This window comes from Orbicella franksi, chromosome 10 (genome assembly GCF_964199315.1).
Source record: "Orbicella franksi chromosome 10, jaOrbFran1.1, whole genome shotgun sequence".
Taxonomy (NCBI): domain Eukaryota; kingdom Metazoa; phylum Cnidaria; class Anthozoa; order Scleractinia; family Merulinidae; genus Orbicella; species Orbicella franksi.
Window position 1 is genome coordinate 26800489 of NC_138154.1, and position 21958 is coordinate 26822446.

Here is a 21958-nt window from a genome sequence, read left to right on the forward strand (position 1 = left end):
TTGGATATAGCAGCGTTTCAGGACTTCAAAGTTCCCTCCTCTTGCCACAGGCTTGCGAGGATTTCGCCAGAGTCTATCTCGACCGAAAAGTAAAACAAAAAAAAGTCATTGCAAGTTTGAGTTTCGCCTGAATTGTAAGCAACGTTTCATGTTTTATCAAGGCCCAATAAGCGACGATAAAGTTTATGTCTGTAGATGCTGCTCAGTTTTGTTTGTGTAAAAATAATTGTCTGTTGTCGATGAATAAGAGCGCCCGCCGATGCATGTTTTGTACAGTCAGTAAAACTTGACAAATTGGACTTCCCACTTTTGTGAAAACGTACATCGAACTCATATAATATCTCTAGTTTTTAAATATGTTTAAGGTTGATAAATGTTTGAGAATATATTAAAAGCTTAGCTGAAAATATGTGAATACGGCAGAAATAATCAGCAAAATTACGACGACGCTTTCTTTTATCAACTTGAATAACGATTTTGATTTTTTTTGGTTGAGTTATCAAAACTCCTTATTTCTTTTATTTTCGCCACGTAAAATTTCACTATGTCAAAGAAACACACATGATATTAGCGGCCTTTTGGCGTTCGTGAAAACTGTTGCAGCATCTCGGCACAAAAGACCACGAAATAAATCTTTGTCAAGGTTTGTTGACAATTGAAAACACCGACTCGGACTTGAAAGAGCGCGCGCTGCACTATGCAAATGAGCTACTGAATGTACGCGTCAGACTTTCCTTTCAAAAACTTTTGCAAACTCGCCAAACAAACAGAAACCATAAGAAACTATCAAAAACAGGGTTTGGTTATGATTAAGCATTTTTTGGGAAAGTCACAAATCAACTCGATACCAGAGTAAAGAGTTTTCTTACATAACTTTTCTTCACAGAACAAACGAAAAACTGACGCGTACAACTAGCGCGAGCAGATATTATTCATTCACTGCGCGAAAAAAAAAAAACTCACCTCTTCCATTAGCTCAGAGCATAAAACTACATATAAGAGTCCTGGTTCTTATTCCCAGCCTTATTCCCTGCCATCGCTGTGAAAAATCTGCAAGAGAATCTCGCAGCTCTCACCATTTGATCACTCAACGTGACAACATCCGCGCGAGAGCCCCCGACACGTGCGCGGATCCGCGCGGATATATGACGTCAGGATGGCGCAATTTGTTCTAAAAATAGAAAAATTGTCCCATATCATAGGTGCGCGCGGATCCCAAGACTTACGGTCTCCGTCCCCGATTATGGCTCCTGATTACCAGTAGTGTCAATCCTTAATTGCTTTAGCTTTCCTACGATTTCTCATTCATTATATGACTGAGAAAATTACTAACGCGCGCTCGTTAACTGCACTAAAGTGCAAATAAAAGAATCAACGATAAATTGGCCTGTTCTCAGCTAAAAAAAGGCAGTGTTTAAAGCACAAAGGCTAGTGCAGCTGAGCAAACAACTGAAAGAAATAATTACTCAAGCTTCCGCAGGAAAGCCTGAGTATAAAAATGCAAGCCGTTCGTCGTGGTCGTATTTGGTTGCCAAAAGGGACGTCATGGTCGCAGGCGTTCCTAGCGTAGTGCGAAGAAACTGGGGATGAGAATGCGACAACACTCGCCCTTCGTGAGAATGTTGTGATTTGCGCAGAAAGTTTGGGAAAGACTCGGAGAAGATATCGATCGTTTCCGGAACGGGTTGGCCCACGAATTATATTGCTTAACAGCCTGCCGGATAAGCAAAGTTCATGTTCGTTCTCACGAGATAACAAAGGAGCCATTTACGAGTTCAAACCACGAAAACACAGGCAAAAAAACAAATCATGATGCTGAGACGAACAACTCGCCGGGATGTTGAAAAATCAAAGAACCGTCGTAAGCAGAACTTGGAAGATGAGCAAACAGCATGCAATTGGATAAAGAGGATACTCAACGAAGCAACTTGAATAGTAAATATCTAAGGGTAACCCTGTGTGATAAAAAGTATTCTGATTCTTTTATTTATTTTTACCCGGCAGCCGGGAAGTGCTTTCAAAAAGCTAGCGACCTAACAGTCTGAAATTATTATGGAATTTCCACGGAATAATTCATTTAATTCTTGGAATACAGTAGAATAGTAGATCTGCCGTAACTCAGTAGGTCTTGGTATCAACACTGTCACGCAATCTGTAGCGGACTCTCGTCATGTAGTGAATTGTAGTTGGGAAATCTATTGGTATTTCTACACAGAGATCGAGCATTCTCAGCAGGTTCGAATGGACAATTCGGTGGGAAAACGGAAAGAATTTCTGACTGCCGGGTATATAAAGTTGTTTTGAAAAACCGTGCCTGTGAGTCATACAAAGTTCATCGGACAACTTGCAAACTCAAATCATTGAATAACATGATCGCGTGGTGTTTACGACCAAAGATCAAAATACTCAAATACAATCGGAAGGTTTCAAATAATAACGATAATCTTTGTGGAAATTGATCATCTATGAGTTTTTGACCGCCGGATAGCTAGTGTTTTGAACAACCTCGCCCGTGAGTCGAGATTCTTGTAGTGTGGCTGGGAGAATTCGTCCGCTACAAAACCAAAATATTATTTAGGCCCAGTTCAGACGCCGAACTTTTCATGAGCCGAACCTAATACGTCGAATTAAGTACATGAAAAGTTCGGCGTCTGAATCAGTTAAAAACGGCTATTTGAATTTGGAACGGCTCAGCCGTTCTTCCCGCCTAGCTCAGCCGGGAATTTCGGCTTTCGAACGGCTTTAATTCAGACGTCGAACTTTTCATGAGCCGAACCTAATGCATACACCTTGTCTGAAAACCGCTGATGTTTCGATGTGTTTTGGTTCGAACTAAATTAAGTTCGGTGAATTAAGTTCGACGTCTGAATCAACAGGAGTACTTTTGATAATTTGGGTCGGTCCAAATTTGAATTAAGTTCGGCTCATGAAAAGTTCGACGTCTGAACTGGGCCTAAGAGTCGCTTGGCATTTCTGAAAAAATAGTATTTTCATTGTGGACAAAATGTCAAAACATGGAGATTTTATAGTCAGCACAAGCTCGAATAATTCCTCAACTACAAAAATAATACATGAAATCGCTTGACATTTCTAAACAAAGATCTTCAATTCTAAGTAATGAGTTATTTCGTGGAAATTCTATTATAATTTCAGACCTCCGGGTATCTAGACACAATGTAAAGTTCTTATTGTGTTCGGTACGCTTACTCGTGGTACGAAGCCTGAGCAAACGTTCTTAGAGCGTCTAGTTCAAAATGAACATGACCCTTTTTAGAATCGCAACAAAGCTAAAACAAATTGAAGTAATTTTCTCAGCCATATAATAACAACAGTAACAACATACTGCGCCATCGATGACCCGTCTATTTTTAGCTGTCAAGGTATCTTTTAAGGTGCACTCGAAGAACAGGCCCTTTGCAGCTAAGCCATCACGTGAACTGTTTTTCATAAAATTATGGGCTATAACTTAACGAATGCCAGAAATGGAAAAAGCATGTCGAAAATATCAAAATGGCCAAGTTTGAGGCCCCCATCATTAAAGAAGGAGATTTTATGACGCTCTGAATTTTAAAAGAATAAGAAGATTTGTAGGGAAGAAGTTGCTGGAGAGCAAGACCTTGCTCTCCAGCAACAGTTTGCATACAAATCTTCTAAATTTTTTTCGAAAATTCAAACTGTCGCATAAACTTAATATTTAAAGCCAGGGGCCTCAAACTTGGCCATTTTGGTATTTTCGATGCGCTCCTTCCATTTCTGGCATTCTTTAAGTTATAGCCCATAATGTAAACATTTTCTAGGAAAGATTTGGTCAAGTGACCCCAGCTGCAAGGGCCTACTAATTATAATAATTAATGTCCTTATTTCTGTTTTTAGACTCAATTTCCACCGGTCTCTCGAGTCAGGTGTATTATAACAGTGGCTAGTAATCGAGCCTTTTCCGTTTTAAGTGGTATCTTTTAGGGGAGTTTCATTCAAAATTTCCAACAAGCACCTCCGACATTTTCATCTGGGAATCCCCCTCCCTGGGTCCATTCTAGCTCTGCCAACTGATGAAGACTGGAGGCATTTTGCATATGAATATTGTCTAAGAAAGACAATGGCTTCGTCATTGATGTTTGTGTCTTATTCTATTATAATAAGTATGTCTGAATTTCACCATATACCTTGTTTTGGTCCTACGTACTTCACTAACATTAAAATCAAACATTTCGTTAGCCTAATACAACAAAAATATACTTTATACTGGCAACATACCATGCAAAACACTTTTAAGAACGATTATACACTTATTTAGGCCTAACAAGTAAGCTAAGCGAAAGAACGAACTCAGTAGTGAAATTTAGGACGAGCAATCACAATCTAAGGATTGAAACTGGTAGATATGATCAAATTCCAAGGCACTGCTCCATTTGTGAATCTAATCAAATTGAAGACGAATCTCACCCTCTTATAAATTACCGAATACTCTATTCTAAGAGCTGAATCTTATAAAAAAAATGGAACATATCGTTCCGACATATTTAAGCAATTACCTTCGTTACAAACCATCGACGAACTTATCACTACTTCAAATCATTATATTAATATAATTAAACTGATTAGCAAACTTCATTTCATCTTATACTTTGATCTACGCAACATTCTACTTTCAAATCAAACCGATGTAACTTGAATGTTATATCACCTTGATTACTATATCACTTTATTATATGTTCACGAAAATCATTACTGTTTTAGTTTTAATTTTAGTTTACAAAAGCTCTTACAACACTGCAAATAAAGCTTGTTGTTGTCGTTGTTGTAGAACTGAAGGACATTAGAAAATCTTACAAATGGAGTTTCCTTTTTTGGATCGACTTGCTGGCCATCCTGCCGATTGAGATCTTAGCCACTACAGAGACAGTTTTCCACGAAAGATGGCATCTTTTTGCGTTTCTTCGTCTAAATCGACTTCTCAAAGCTGTCAGGGTAAGCTGAACGTTTTCTTGATTTGTTGATGCAACTACTTCAGAAGCTAAAATTACGACAATTTCCACCCACTAAGAGAAACATTGTATCTGTACATTGTAACATGCAGATACGATATATACTTTTATCGGATTGTGTTTGTTGTCTGGAAATCATTTCCATCTTAGAAATGCCTGCAAAACGGTTCAGAAATGTGTGTTCAGGACCTTTTGGTTCACTGTGTTTGTAGATGATCCGATGTCTGTCGCAGGTAGGGAGTGCAAATAAACTGTTACAATAAAAAAAAAATTATTACTAATCCAAACATGGTGCTAACAGGCGCTTCCAGCCAGTAGACATCTACAGTCAATTCTCTAGAAATATCAACTTGACTTCCGGCCGAATATAAGAGGGCCTGGGCTCAACTGAAAGGATTTATTAAAGTTTTAAGTTTCAGTGGAGAAAAGGCACGGTTTTGTATTAAACTGATAGCTACATAATGCCGAAAAGTTAAGTCAGTGATAACTAGAATGCCAGTACAGTGCCCCTGTTTGTCCAGACCCTCGACTGATAACGAGGCAGTTCTCTTTCTGCGCTGGAAGTTTCCAGCTTATATCGGCTAAGTTGGATCAAGAAACTGCCCTGCACACCACGGTGTGATACACAACATAGGCTAATTCCAATGTGACTTTTCTTAGATTCCACGTTTTTTCACCAATCTGGAGAGCAACTTAAACTACAGCATTGGTAAAGTACGAGCCGTAAAGTTCACAATCTACATTATCTTGACCACGCACATTAGCGCTTGCGTGTGGTTTGTGGACGCCTGTTTTGGAGAAACGTAAGTCCCATGGCCATCACTGTGTGGTTCAGACATTCCCAGTTTTCTTAGCCAGCATCTCGCCGTTCTTGTCCTTTTGGACATCTATTATTGATGCCAGCGGAGAAGTGAAACGAGGAAATAAATCAGAGTAGACCAGCTTTGTTTCGCCTTTGCTTTTGTCATTGAAATAAAAGCTTCTATTTGATCTAAATTTCTGAATTTTAACTTTTAGTTATACATAGAATTAATCTTATTCTAGATAGGAAATAGGAGAATATTAATTTGTTTCACAAAGAACGGTTTGCAAAGTTCGTGATTGCTAATTAAATACTAAAGATTTAGTTGTTTCGCTGGATTTGTCTTGTAGTTGTACCCCAGGAAGCTGGGCCCAACACACTGGAGAAACTCAGACCGTCGCTGGTTTGGACGATTATGTCGCCAGTCTCTACTGGGCGGCAGCCACGATGTCCTCGACGGGCTATGGCGACATCCATGCCCACAATACTGAGAGTCAGCTGATTGCCACAGTGGTCATGCTCACTGGTCTTTTGCTGTATGGATACTGCCTTAGTACTATTGCTGCTACTCTTGCCAATTCAGCGGCACCTAAGTATGCAAATTAATTATATATATATATTGTACGCATCGAACTCTAGAATCAAAGCAGCAAATGGTACTTAAGTTTTTGTCGTCAGGTTTAGATCTGGTTTCTCTGGTCTTAAACGGAATGCGCTTTCAGCAAAAAAAAGGAAAAGTAGCGTTCTTTAAAAGTTGTTGTTCAAAACATTTTGTTACTCAGAATAGCATCATACAATAGGTCCTTAAGTTCCATAGACTGCGTATATACTAAGACTTTCATGACACTTGATTTGGGTTAGTTTTGGATTGGTGTGATAACAAGTGAAGGTAAATGGTGGGAGAGTTAGTTCGCCATATTGACCTTATTCTCAAGGTAATCCCTCTCACACTAATTTTAGGCATGGTACTCAGTTTTTCCTTGGATAACATTACCACGTTCATTGTTTGGATGTTTTCGTGGAGGATGAAAATGGGTGTAAGTGGCTTGGGTTGTGCACGTGTCACAGCTAGATTGACAATTTGTTGACCCACTTGGATTATCTATGTTACCCTTTCTCTCTTTATTGGTATCTTCTTGTTTTAGGGTGGATTTTTTCGCGAAAATGAGAGCCGTACAAGAATTCATGGTAGAGCAAAACCTCAGCCGGGCGTTAATGACTCGTACAGAGAACTATCTGGCAATTTTGTGGAGAGTTCACAGGTATTTTACAAAAACGGTCTAATTTCTCGCGCGCTGACTGGCTCATTTTCATCATCAATAAAGAGTACAGACGGATAAAATTTTAATTTATGCAAGATTTCAAGTTCAACTTTCAGCTGTCAAACTGTCAGCTTTTTAACCAATGAGATTTTAAAGACTTTTTTAAGTACCAATCAAAAAGCGAGGAAAGCTACTGACAATGTTCGCGTCATTTTAAATAAAATTCACTTACCTTTGTTTACGGCAAGTTTACGGCAAGTTTACGGCGTCTTTTCCCCACATTTATTCCCAGCATTTGACCATTTTGAGGTCTTGTTACGGTTTGAGATTGACTGAGTAGTCTAATTTGTAAGTTATTGGTTTGGTTTTGGTTTCACGACACTCAGTTGAAAAGCGCTCCAACAATATAACCAAATAAGCAATTTACGTCCTCAGAGCCGACCAAAATGACGTATCAGTCTGTTTTAAGATTCCAGTCATCACATATAATTAACAAATTGACGTCTGTTTTTTTTTTGCGTCTGTCCTCTTATTGACGATAAATTTCGCCATAACATTGTCAAAGTTTACTGCTGAACCACTCGCCTGCGGCTGGTGGTTCCACAGCCATTTTGACAATGTTATGACGCAATTTATCATCAATAAGGGGAAAGATGCATAAAAAACTGACGTCAATTTGTTAATTAGATGTGATGACTGGAATCTTGAAACAGACTGATACGTCATTCTTGCCGGCTCTGAGGACGTAAATTGCTTATTTGGTCATATTGTTGGAGCGCTTTTCAACTGAGTGTCGTGAAGCCAAAACCAAACCAATAACTTACAAATTAAACTACTCAGTCAATCTCAAACCGTACTAAAACCAAAACCAAAACCAAGGTATATATTGCCCGATTACTTTCGACACTCAATTGAAAACCGCTCTATAGGCTAATATCATGATTAATTAATTAGTTGGTACTACTTGATTTGGTTATTCCTTGTGTAACACATTCCGGTGCTTTTAGAGGAGAGGCCATCCCTGGAGGTAAGACACTGATCGAGGATATGCCGCTGTCACTTCAACAAGACGTCACTTATGAAGAAACAAAAGACTTCTTGGAAAAGGTAATCATGGTATGATATATCACACCATGTGATGATCTCTTGATCAGACACGAAATACTGTGTTTGACCGCGTTTTTAAACACCAAGAAGAGAGTTGAAAATATGATGCTCAGCGTATTTGAGGAAATGTGGTCAAACACTGTTTTGAGTGCTTGATATATCTTCTCAGTAGGAACTAAAACTAAGGAGAAAACAGAGAAATAAAAATTTTCTTATTCCATTAAACAATTAGACTACGAACCCGAGTTTTCTATGAGCGAATAGTCGCGTAGCAGCGAATTGACTTTTTACAATAACTGTCTAATTTCTCGCTCGCTGATTGGCTCATTTTTATCATCAATAAGAGTACAGACGGATAAAATTTTAATTTATGTAAGCTTTCAAGTTCAACTTTCAGTTGTCAAACTGTCAACATTTTAACCAATGACATTTTGTGGACTTTTTTAAGTAGCCAATCAAAAAACGAGAAAAGCTATTGACAATTTTCGCGTCATTTTGAATAAAATTCACTTATCTTTGTTTACGGCAAGTTTGCGGCGTCTTTTCCCCTCATTTATTCCTGGCATTTGACCATTTTGGGGTCTTGTTATCGTAAAAAACAAACTGCCGTCATTTTTTATGCGTCTGTCCTCTTATTGATGATAAATTTCGTCATAACATTGTCAAAGTTTACCGCGAAACTTATGACGCAATTCATCATCAATAAGAGGGAAGACGCATAAAAAAGTGACGCCATTTTGTTAAATACACTCATAGAAAACTCGGGCTAGGTCATGTACCCACATTTAAAATTCGAGTTTTGATTTAAATCGACTTTCCTTTAAAAATAAATTTATTGAATTTTATTTGGGTTAAAAAGGATGAACCCTTTATTATTAAACTTTTTGATTTCATTTCGTGGTTGGCTGCAAAATCAGAGAATTAACAATTATTTACCTTAACTATGTTTAGGTGCCTATCTTTATGGAGACAGATGCCGGTTTCCTACGTCAGTTGTCCCTGAAAACCACTTCATATCTTTTCTCCCCAGGTCAGTATATCGCTTTACCAGAGATACGCCTGTATTTCAAACACTGATTTCAAACCGTTCTGTTTCCAGGTGACTACATTGTTTACGCCGGAGACATGGGTCGGGAGATGTACTGTGTCAGGAGGGGCCAGGTTGAGGTCATTGGAGATGATGGCATCACTGTGGTGGCCACCTTAGGCCCTGGGGCTTACTTTGGCGAGGTGAAAAATGGTTTTATCGCCTTTTACCTTTATACGATACGATACGATGCCATGCCATGCCATGCCATGCGATACGATACGATACGATACTATATTTATGGTGGGGTTTAAATTTACGCTTAGCTAATCAGCTAGTTTACAGGTAATCGAGGGCCCTAGTGTATTCTAAAAATTAAAACTAAAAATGTACAATAATTGATCGTATAAAACTATAAACACTGCAGAGAGCTGAAAATCTAGAAAATCAAATTACAATAAACTCCGATATCAGTCAAACGTAAGCGATCGAATTTTGTTGTTTACTTTATTATGCCTACAACTGTAACTTGCCGTAGTTGCCCTCAGCTGCCTTTTTTTTGTTTATTTAATTTTTTTTACATTTACATATATGTTTGGTCGTGGAACTCAAGAGCTCATATTGGGAGCTAACACATAAACTTAAATTTTCCTCTATGGTTTTAGTCGGAATAGCGCCAGTCAGGTCTTAAATATATGATAGTCACTAGGCAAATAGGTTGTAAAGATACTCTTTACCAAAATCCGCGCTGATTTTTGTTTTGTTTATATATCTAGATCGGACTTATCTTCGGTGAAAACCGCTTAGCTACAGTCAAAGCCAAAACATACTGTGAAATTCTCATGTTGACCAAGCCTGCTCTGGACGAGGTGCTGGCGAATTTTCCGGTTGTGGCTAGGTTTGTTTATCTGTCGTCTTCCATTTGCTTTAATCGGTAGAATGAATTTTTTTAAGGGCTTCCACCTACAGTTCAATTCATAGGGTTAAATTTAGCAAAAACAATTATAAGTTCGGTACGAAAGTGAGAAGTGTTAGAACAGTTTGTCCGGTTCATGGGTCATAATAATACAACGGTTAGTCATATATACAACAGATAAGATGAAGAAAGAAAGGCAGCTATTATTCCGGAGCGCAAGTTTTTTATAATTTACCGACATATTAAAAATGTATATAGTTTTTATCTTTTGCTACATATGTGGTAATCTTTCTAGCATTTTTTTTTTTGCAATTTCATTTCAATTTTTAGTTGCCCAGGGCACCCTTTGATAACAGCATTCGTTGATGGGCTTACCCCAGTTAAATATGTTTACATTTAACTAGGGTTTGCCGGCTGTCGCTTTTTGCATATGTTTTTAGGTCGTCCATATAAAAGAGGTGGCTGATTGTTATACCCTGGGCTTTATTATTATTATTATTATTATTATTATTATTATTATTATTATTATTATTATTATTATTATTATTTATTGTAGGAAATGTTCTCATCTCATTGTCTTAGATATTTTTCTAATATCAGCAAAAACGGTAGCGGGAATATTCTTTCTTTTTAAACTTAAGCGGAAATATTTAGGATTGCTGTTTTTATAATACCATTTATAACTGTCATCACAACCAGGCGTAACACAACTCGTTACTAGCTCAATTGCCCGAAAAACGTTTTATCAAGCTTTATCAAGTAGTCTTTGAAAGGTATCAGCATTAACTGGCTTTCCACCTTCATGGGCTCGTTATCTTGGCTTTCCAGGCAAATTTATGATGCGGGAGTTAATAATGAACATCTCAAGGACGTCAGGAAAGCAGCTTTCGAGTCAACAAAGGCTGCTGTAAGAAGACTTTCCATTAAATGCGCTCAAGGATCAGCTTCTTCAAGAGCATCCAAAACCAAAACTCAGGCATCCAAGAAGACAAAGAGTGGGCGCGTATACCCACAGATGAGGTACATGAACAGATTGCTCTCTAATCACACGTAAGCCAGCTTAAGTTACCATCAGGAAGAGCAAACAATCTTTCACTTCACACTAGTGCAAGATTATTCTCGGTTGTGTAGTCACCAAACCTACGATCAAGGATAAAATCTCCTCACGTGCCGTAATTAACTATCAAAACCCCGGGGCCAGATTCACAAAGGCCTTTTAAGGGTATCTTGTGAGTATATCGTTCGAATACAAAAGCTATTGTTAAGTAACGATTCTTAGGATGCAACTTAACTAAGGAGAGCTTCTGAAATTGATCCTCTGGTTTGGATGCGAAAAGGTAAAAAAAAGGTATGGGCGTGTTTTGATTAAACACGTGATTTATTATTCGTGTTCAATATTCAAATGGCTGTGTGGATAAAGCGATTTTCGTTTGACAAATTCTTTGCCTGAGTGTTCGCGATTTGTTTCATCACCAGTAATTTGAAAGGATTGAAACAAGCTTTGGCCATTTTCCTGCTAAAATATTCCCTAATATGGAGAGAGTCTTGTTGGGTTGACCTATCAAATACCTGGAAATTGTAAGCAAACTTGATTTTGCTTCAACTCCATTTTTTTTTTTTCTTTTTTTTTTTTTTTTTTTTTAGAATAGCATATAGTCACGCTGGCGTTGTTCTCTCAACGTGTTTACTAAACGAATAGAAGGTTTAGTAGATATATACATGAAACATAAACGTTCTTCTTCGGCTTCTTTTCATCTTTGCACATTCAGCTATATGCAGGCAAGTCTGATGTCGGTTGTAAGAGATTCAAAAGAAGACATAAACAAACCATACAGTGATCTCCATCCTGTACTACGTGTGCTGTCCTGGCTACTAATGAGGTAGGAACTCACAAGTTGAAAAACAGGTATAGCATTATATTGGCGCAGTAAGGTATAAGTACATAACAAATGACCCACCGTGAGAGAAGTAAGCGCCGTCCGGGTGATCGTCTGCTTACTATGCGAGTGTGTGCAACAGCACAAGAAGTTGCTCTGACAGGATAGGTTAAATACAATTCTTGATGAGTAGACGATTTAACAGAAATGTTACTTACGCACATTTGTCCTTGCATCAATCAAGAACGCAATTCTTGATACTGCTGTAAACCGATCATAATTGCCCAAGAAACATTGAAATTATCGTTTCACGGTAGCTCTTATAACTAGATATTAATAAGACAAATAAGAAGAATTAATATCGACTTTTAGGTTATTTAACTCTTGTATGAAATCATCACATACGATGTACATTAAGTTATACTTTAAAGTGCAGGACTTCTTTTTTTAGGTCCCTTCAGGTTCGTATTTTATAGGCGCAACTTGTTTAGATAAAGTGTTGATTGATTGATAATTGACAGCTTCCGTAACGTACGGCCTTAAAAGGGCTTTCTTTTAGCTCACATGCGCAGTGGATTCTCACTTGAGCACTTCCAACCAGAGGGATTCCCCGTCAAAATCAGAAAGATTCTGGAAATGTTAGCTGTCAAAAAATAAAACTTAAAAGAAATGGTCTTGAAGGAAGAATGTTTCTGATTTTACAACCGTTATTTAGTAATTACTGAATTACTTTATTACTCTTGTTAAACTACATATTTCGATAAGTAGGAAACGTGGTGTGACTCCTAATCTAATTTCTTTCCGTGATTTTTGTCAAAGTGAAATTTAGAACTGAGAAATATATAGCTATGAAAAACAACACAGAAACTATATTTAACATATATTCAAAATAAATTTACCTTACCTTACCTTAACGTAACTTTCAGACTAGATGGAAGCCGTTTGTAAAATGAATGCCCCAAAATCAATTTATTGTATTCCGTCTTATTTTTATTTCATTTCATTATAATGACAGGACGTACAAGCTTTGTTGTTAGTAATGTTAGGTGTTATTAGAAATATGTAATCTTTTTGTTTTTGAACCTCACAAGGTTGTAGTAAAAGTGGAAAAGTGATTGGTAATTATCTCTTTATTTACAGGCGCACAGTCTTGCCTGATAGTTCGGCTTTCGTGGTATGGCATGGTGTCTCGCTTGTCATAGCCGGGATGTTTCCCTTCACACTCACCCTACAGGCAGCTTTTTTGCACACCGCTACCAGTCTATGGATCGTAAATTATTGTTTTGACTTCCTGTGCTTGGTGGACATGTAAGTGTTGAACATGCTCAGATTTCAGACGAGTGCTCTTTATTGCTTTGCATCGTTGAGGCAGAGTCAGCTTTAATCAACGTTTTGTCTTCTTTAACTGGTCTTTTTTGAGTTAGTAATCCGTGTCTTCAGACGTTGTGCCTCTGCTGCTCTGAAATAAATTCAGGAATTAAGTTCAACAAAAGCACGGCAGAAGCACAGCGTCTGGATCAAACTTTTGAATTAACTTCGGCAAGAAATTAAGCTCCACAAGCTCTGCCGTGCTACACAACTCTAGCACGGCAGCGGTTCAAACGCCGTGCTTCTGCCGCGCCAAACAGAATTCATAAATTAAAATCAATGTATTTTGGCGCGATTGCGTTCCAAGGAGAAGTTACGGGGAGAATTACTACGTGGCTTCTGTAAATCCTGAATTTGGCACGACTCTGGAAAAAAAAGTCTAAATCGGAGTCTTGTTTCCGCCGTGCTACTGTCGAACCTAATTGCAATTGGCTTCGCTACGGCAGAAACACGACGTCTGAACGGGGTTTTAGATCATCTCTCATCTACAGTAAAACAACTTCAATCTTTGTTTCTAGTCGTCGTATTTATTAGTGTCCCTTGATGGTCTCGGCTCAGAGAAGGGATTCTGTATTGGACGTATCATTTAGTTAACAAATTGACTTCAGGTTTTCATGCGTCTGTCTTGTTATTGATCATGAATTTCGTCAAAACATTGCAAAGTAGCTGTGAATCCACGAGGCGATGGCCGAGTGGATACGAAGACTACTTTGTCAATGTTATGACGAAATGCATTGTCAGTAACAGGACAGATCCATAAAAAACTGAAGTCAATTTGGTTTTTGCAATAAATTATCGCACAAATTGTAAATTAATTTGTCTGTCCGCTCATTGACAATGAAAATTAGCCAACGAGTGCACGAGAATTTCTGCCGTTAATACAAATTCGTACCCTGTACGGAAATAATCGAGAACAAGAGAAAAACAGATTGCAAATCCATTAAATATGCACTATCGTGCAGTCTACCTGATAGCCATCCAATCTGAGGGCGCCTTTCATGACTACCATGTTATAAAGTAGTTACTTTTTATTCTATTTTGTTTCATCTCAGGTACATCAAGTTTCACCTCGCGTTTTACAACGAAAACAATGTCCTTGTCACACATCCACTCTTCACGGCACGGAATTATCTCAGGTAATTATGCACTTGATGTTTGTTTGTTCTTTGTACGCTTCTTTGTTTGTTTGTTTATTCGTCGCTTCATGGCTTAAAATGCGCGAAACTAGGTGCCACGCACTCGGACTGGATTGACGAAACTCAAAAATGAAATTGAGCTTTAGCGAACAAATGTCTTTCATACCACAGGTGAGATAAGCGTCTGAGAGTAGGACAAAACATTCCATAATGATGAAGCAACCCCACAGAGGTCTTTGTGGCGTTTGTAGTTGAGTTTTATTCAATTTTGAATTTTCGCGTGAAAGTAACAACCAATCAGACGGCGCTGCACAGATCCATGTAGTGTGACGTCACGGACAGGGAATCCCACGTTTTTCTCACACAGGGGGAGGGGTAAATGAGCGTGGGAAAGAAGAGTGGGAAAGAAGATGTCTCGCTGTTTTTGACTCATTCCCAGGCGTCTGTTATTTCGCCAGAGACAAGTCCAGCATAGCACGCGCCCTCTAAACTGAGATATAAACGAGAAACGACTGAAAACGAGTCAGTCGCTGCTGACTCAGGAGAAAACGAACTAATAAATAAATAGTTGACACAACAGTGTCTTTTCTTTGTAGGACGAATTTTCTTTTGGACCTCTTCTGCTCGTTTCCTACAGACATCATTGTTTTAGCCATTTGGTCTGACAGCCTCGGTAAGCTCAATATTTTTTCCTCCATAAGTCCCACTTTCTTCAGTGATGTATATCTTATACAACAATGAAGCCAATGTTCCGTTATTCTTAATCATCACTATATTTCTTTTGTGTCGCAGGCGTTCTTCGCATTCTATCGTTGGCTCGCCTTAACAGATGTTTATATATGTACAAAATGGTAAGTTTAATCACCGTCAAAATGAAAAAAAGTAAAATGGCGCAGGTTCATATACTAGAGCGCGGATGCTTTCTGTTCTGTAATCATCAGAGTAGTAAGATAGATATTTAACAAAACTTAAGGTGACTTACTACAGTTTTTCTGAGACTCAATAGCGCCGCAACGATTGCCTGCCAGACGTCAGTATCAATCGCGCGTGAAAAAATGACGCAAGTGACCTTAAGAAGAAACGAAAACCACTTCAGCACTTCAAAGGCATTAAATCACTTCGGTATACGTACAAATAGTTTCAAACTGCGTTCAAACATATGTTTAAGCCTAGGGCCAATAAAAAATAACAAACAAGGTCGATGAACAACCGGTAAAAGAGCGGTAAAAGAGCTCTAAGATTTTGTTGCTTTCTCCCACGCGATACATGGCGTAAAATGAGCGCGCGCTTAAATAAAGGGCATGCGCAATTCAATTGTCATCCAAGGCTGTAAAAGCCGCACAACCCATGATGAAATCTCCACAGTTGATTTGTAGGGTTGAATCACGTTTGGGCCAAAATTTTAAGCCTGTAAGACAGATTTTGAGCTATTTTTGATTTCACATTTTCTTAGTTTGCGAAAAATCTGTCTTAGAGATTTTTGTTTTACTTTGCGTGAATGTTAATTCAGAGCCAATTTCTTATTCCTAAAATTTTGAGGTGGGGTCATATGGGTAGATTTTGAGAAAAACGTGATTTAATCTACTAGTGCCCAGTCTCTCTTTAGGTTCTCGGTCGTTCATTTTGGCCATTTGTTGACGTTTAATTGTTCAAGTTTCACATAGAATGGCAAAAGACTCAAGGAAACAGTAAATGGAGAAAGGAAAAAAATCTTGGAACATAATTCAAAAGAGTTAGAAGATGGGCTGTTATAATCTATCAAAACTGTAGTAAGCCACCTTAAGCCTGAAATTCAGTTGGTTTGCTTAAAATATGCTATAACCTTTGGAGGCGGTGTGGCTTAATAATTAGCAAGCTGGACTCTTGATCGAACGGTCCAGTTTCGAGCCCAGGGGCCCGTTTCTCGAAAGCTCCGGAAACGTTTCGGGCCCGTAAAGCCATTTTTAGTTCATCTGTATCTAAAAACGGAGATCAAGTGTATACACCTGAAACTTCTTGTATGAAGGTAACCTCTGTTCATATTAAGAATATGTGAATAAACAGCTCTGTAATATTAATCATAAGGTTTAAGATTTTTCTATGGCTTTCCAGGAGAGAAAACAGCTCGGGAGCTTCGAGAAACGGGCCCCTGGCCTGGGTTGTGTTCTTTTGCAAGACAATTTACTCTCATAGTGCCTCTCTCCAACCTGGTACTTTCAAAATTTAGTACCAGACGTAACCCTGCGATGGATAAGCATCCCATCCAGGGAGGAGTGAAAATACTTCTAGTCGCTTGATGATACGGCAACCACGATAAACTCCGCCTGCAGCTGTATGGTCCAATTCGCCTGACGCAAACTTTGCGTATACCATGTAACCTGCCGCAAAAAAATATCGTCACGACACTGTTCTATTTTTAATATCTTTTAGTGAGGTATCCCGCCACTGGCTTCCTTCAACTTATGTATTTCCTTGTGTCTTTTTTCAGCAACAGTTCTTTCGTTTTATGACGGATTCAATGGGAAAAAATACAAACTTGTTGGGGTAGGTAGAAATAGGATTGTTGAATTTTTTGGTCGATTCCACTAGCATTCAATACCGAATTATTATGAAATCCAAATGGAAAACAACAATAAGAAAAAAAGAATAAAAACAAACGAAACGAGAAACAGCTCGGTCAGTAATTTGACTTTGTTGTGAATTCATTCGGGTTTGTTGTTATTTTTTGAGGGCGACCTTACAAGAACACGAAGACATCGCAAATCACTAAAACTCTCTTTACGATATGCTGACAATTAATATTTGTACCTTTTTAATATTCCATAGGCAGCTTAAGTTTGCTCTGTACATGGCAACCTTTACCCATTGTATAGCATGTGGCTGGTTTCTACTCGCTTGTAAAGGACTTGAAAATGGCGATCACCTCTGCTCAGTGGATTCTTGGGTCGAGAGGGAAGAACGCGGCTTAGGTAATTTGAACCTGCAATAAAACACAACTGAGCACCTGGGTTTTCTTTATTCTTTTCTTTCGTTATTTACTTTCTTTATGTCTTTTCTGGTTTTCTTTATGTCCGTCTGTTCTCCCTTCTGTTGCCCGTCGGTCGTTCAGCTGTCTATCTATTTTCCCGTCTGTCAGTCTGTCTGTCTCTTTGTCTCTCTGTCTGCCAGTAAATGTCTGTCTGTCTGTCTGTCTGTTTGCCAGCCTGTTATCCCGTCTCTCTGTCTGTCTTTCTGTGTCTGTCTGTCTGTCTGTCTGCCCGTCTATCTATCGGCCTTTTTGTCTATCTGGCTGTCTGTTTGTCTGTCCATTAGCCTGTTTACCTGTCTGTCTGTCTGTCTGTCAGTTTGTCTGTCTGTCTACTTGTCATCCTGTTTGCCTGTATGTTTGTCTGTCTTTCTGTCTGCCTATCTGCCTTTTTGTCCACCTGTCTGCCTGTCTGCCTGTCTGCCTGTCTGCCTGTCTGCCTGGTTTCCTGTCTGTTTGTCTATCTGTCCCTCTGTTTATCTCCCTAACTGGCAGAAAGCGAAGGTGAATAGCAACCCGAAAAAGGGCCTGGTAAGTCGTATTTCCGGTTAAGATTAATTTCCCTTTGAGTTGTTACATTCCTAACGAAATAAATCCTACAGAATTTAATGTCGTTCTTTGTCGACAGGAAATTCAACGGTTGGTTTTCAGTACATTACTAGTCTTTACTGGGCAGCGACTACCTCAGCCTCGGTTGGATACGGGGACATTCATGCACATACTACGACCGAGGTAAGTACCACAGTGATCCCACGATCTAGATTATAGCCACTTTGAAAATTACAGAGAAATCTACGCACCAGCTTTACCGAGTTGGTATTACCAATTTGAATGTATTGCTCAGCAAATATCAGTCACCACAGTTAAACAGCTTGCTGTATGCTCTCAGTAAAATTAAAGTAAAACACGCGGCATATAACACACGTACGAAATGTCAGTTGAAACGTCGTTATAAGGTTTTATTATTCCTAGTTTTTATCTTGTTTTTTACAGCTTAGTTATTGTATTAGTTATTTTCTTACCCATGTTTTAAAATCATTGTAAAGCGCTATTGGATAGCGATAGGAATAGCACTATATGAATAAAGTATTATTATTATTATTATTATTATTATTATTATTATTATAAGTCCTTAAAGTCTTGCCGCTTTTAACTTATGGTGCCGAGTTCAATCCGTGAGCCTAGGGCATTCATAAGTCTGCTGGATTACTTCATGGATAGAGTCTTCCTAAGTATGTGAGCAGTCCAAGGAGGACGGTCTTCTGTAGCTCTATTATTCTAATATTGCCTGGAATCTTGCCGATGTAGATTTCTGTTCCCTTCTTGACAAGCCCGAAAGCTCTAATGATCACTGGGACAGTTGTTTTGTTATTATTATTATTATTATTATTGTTATTATTATTATTGAATGTGAAGAATGATCATCGCAGTAAATTTTCCAATTTAAGTAATTGGAAAGAAGAAGCATGAAAAAAATGTCAGGGCTTCAACGGGGTTTTCTGCGATGATCATTCTTCACATTCATCTACAACCGCAGTTCAAATATGAATTATTTCATATAAACTTCACATCATCATTATTATCATCATCATCATCATCATAGTCATCATCATCATCCTCATCCTCATCCTCATCCTCATCCTCATCCTCATCCTCATCGTCATCCTCATCGTTATTATTGTTATTATTATTATTATTATTATTATTATTATTATTGTTATTATCGAGTACCATAAACCGTTGAAAACAAAAAGAGACAAACAGAGCTATATATGTTAAATTAATCGAATTAAGTTACTTCGTGAAACATATCTGTACACAAGGAAGCAGTTTACAAGTACAAACACAAAATAGTAATCACTCGAAAGGTATTTGTTTTGTTTTTTTTCTCACTGGATAACTTTTTGGCTTGCTATCGAGCGAGTTGATTGACTGGCTAAATGACTGATTAATTGATGGATCTGTTAATTGACTGTTAATTGACTACTTTCTTGCTTGATTAATTGATTGATTATTGATGGCTAATTAATTGATTGCCTTCTTGATTGATTGATTGATTGATTGATTGATTGACAGATGACATTCGCGTTGATTTGTATGATCATTGGTATCGTTTTCTACGGTTTCATCATTGCCAGTGTTGCTGCCGGTCTGGCTAACGCTGACGCACAGCGGGCTCGTTACCAAGAAAGACTTAACGCTATCAAGACTTTCCTGAAGGTAAGGGGCAATGAAACATTAGATAGTAAAGTTCCTGTCATACTCTTTAGTGTAACATGCAACTTAATGAGTTGCCAAAATCAGTTGCTTAAACGTTTGCAGAAGGGAGCTCAAATTATTATCTTGACATAAGATAGCGAGTAATTGATCAGAACAGTTCCATAGGATCTTCTGAACTACAAGAGGTGACCAGAGAAGATATATTTCTCTCCTTTAGATGCCATTTAGTTTCCATTTTAGTTTAAATAGTGCTTTATAATATAGCTTTGCTTTTGTTATTTTTAGGAACAAGAAATATCTGACAAACTCACAGCCCGCATTGTAAGGTATGTCTGTAACAACGTTTGTAAAATTTGACCATAAGTTTATTAGACGAGCCTGAAGCAGTAAAACAGGGATTGGGAATTACAAGCAAACCCGATGGAATTGGACTGGGATTTGGATCGCTCGGTCCGCCAGAGTCCTCCCCACAATTAGACTCTCATACAATGACAATAATTAACTGTTAAACGGTGAGCTCGGCTGAGGTTTCTATAGAAACCCATTGCGAGTTTTAGCATAACCCAGTCAGCAAACCGACCGAGATAATCGATCAGATGGATCGGCCTAAGGTGTTTTCAAAGATTAAATAGCTCTTGGTGCCATCTATCGGGATAACAAGAACATCCCCGTGTACCCAATCAGTTTGTCTGTTTACCTAATCACGGTCGTTCTGTCAGTTGCTTATGCAACTGCAATATCTTTTTGAGATATGTTTTGTCCCTTTAAATGTCAACTCTTGCGGTTTCTTTTACAGCTATTATGAATATCTTTGGCTACGAAACAAAGGAGTCGATGCCAGTTCGCTGTTTGAAGGTCTGCCGCTGTCTCTGCAAGCTGATATTTCCCTCAGTCTGTACAAAGACCTGATTGAACGGGTAAAAAATTCCTCTCTCTTTGCGTTTATTTTTTATTTAGGGTCATATCATGTGTAACAAGACGAGTATGCGGACCGTTGACAGTGTTGCAACCTAATTTTTAGTTTATTACAATGCCAAAAAGATTGTTACAATATTGTGGCTCTATTTTAGAGTCACAGTCAGTAGTTTTATCAAAACAAGTGAACGGTAAATATATCAAGGCTAATAAGGCGTATTATCATACATCGAAATCACTATCTCTTTTCTGATTGGCCGAAAGCGTACAGTGAATTTCGAAACCAGCGCTTGTGACGTCATCTCTGCAGATTATACAATAATCATGTCAAGGACGCTCAATGTCATAGGTAATCATGTCATGTATGCCCGCGGTGCATGATTTCTGAGAGTAATAATCATGTCAAGTTCGCGCGCTTTGTGTTGCTTGCCGTCAGTGAAGAAGCAAAAACATGACTTCCATTTTTTTTCTTTCAATGTATAATAAAACAATTATTAGAGTTGGTTTTTTTTGATATCCAGAATAATCAAGGTCTCGGTAAGGGTTATCAGCCCAGCCTTCGGCTTCGGCTGATAAACCCTACCTCGACCTTGCTTAGGAATAGTAATTGGACCGAGTGGAGTACAATTCAGGGAGTAATCCCGCAAGTAATTTCAAAATCGGACGAGCACGAAGCGCGAGGCCGATTTGAAATTATGAGCACGATTACTCCCTGAATTGTACGACACGAGGTCCAATTACTAATTAATCGTATCTATAACAAATTTCGCAATTAAAAATGTCTTTTGAGAACTTCTTTTGAGCGAAAACATATGTAGCGCGTTTCATATGTTTTGACAACTGTAGGAAACATTGCGAAAAAAGCCATTAAAGCGCGCGCAATTGACTTGCGAATCACGTGGGTATCCAATTACAGGTGTCCAGTTACAAAAAGTTCAAATTGGATACCTGTAATTGTACACCTACATGATCGCGCGCCGATTACGTGGCAAATAGGCTCGCGGAGAACCAATCACGATCGAGATTTTCGTTATAGATGCGATTATTCTGGATATCACAAAAACCTCATCCAGTAATTGTTTATAAACAAGCAATGACATAACACGATGTATCGAGCTAGAGAGGCGATTAATGACATCTTAGAAAACAAAGTTGGGTATCAAAATTCAAGATTTATATCATTCAGGAACCGGCCAGCGAAGTGTCTTGTTCTTGCAACATCAGTTACGCCATTCTTTATGTCTTCTACAACCTGTTCTCATTTATGCGTAGTTTCTGCTCTCCTGGTACTGAGAGTACCAGGAGAGCATTATGCTTTGCTTAATCAGACAGCGTCTGT

The 21958-nt window shown here is 38.4% G+C and overlaps 1 protein-coding gene across 1 annotated transcript in view; it reads left to right on the forward strand.

Annotated features, from left to right (window-relative positions):
• Positions 1 to 6148: 6148 nt before the first annotated feature.
• The window catches only part of LOC145501893 (uncharacterized), a 41774-nt gene continuing 25964 nt past the window's right edge, over positions 6149 to 21958 (forward strand). The window contains exons 1-18 of the mRNA XM_081481287.1: positions 6149 to 6380; positions 6933 to 7049; positions 8057 to 8156; positions 9108 to 9186; positions 9256 to 9386; positions 9960 to 10081; positions 10928 to 11119; positions 11869 to 11979; positions 13117 to 13284; positions 14397 to 14480; positions 15077 to 15153; positions 15273 to 15331; positions 16948 to 17003; positions 17286 to 17428; positions 18113 to 18216; positions 19561 to 19704; positions 19990 to 20030; positions 20501 to 20621. Of these exons, the coding sequence (XP_081337413.1) occupies positions 6235 to 6380; positions 6933 to 7049; positions 8057 to 8156; positions 9108 to 9186; positions 9256 to 9386; positions 9960 to 10081; positions 10928 to 11119; positions 11869 to 11979; positions 13117 to 13284; positions 14397 to 14480; positions 15077 to 15153; positions 15273 to 15331; positions 16948 to 17003; positions 17286 to 17428; positions 18113 to 18216; positions 19561 to 19704; positions 19990 to 20030; positions 20501 to 20621 (1995 nt within the window). The 5' untranslated portion in view covers positions 6149 to 6234. The remainder of the gene's footprint in view (positions 6381 to 6932; positions 7050 to 8056; positions 8157 to 9107; positions 9187 to 9255; positions 9387 to 9959; positions 10082 to 10927; positions 11120 to 11868; positions 11980 to 13116; positions 13285 to 14396; positions 14481 to 15076; positions 15154 to 15272; positions 15332 to 16947; positions 17004 to 17285; positions 17429 to 18112; positions 18217 to 19560; positions 19705 to 19989; positions 20031 to 20500; positions 20622 to 21958) is intronic.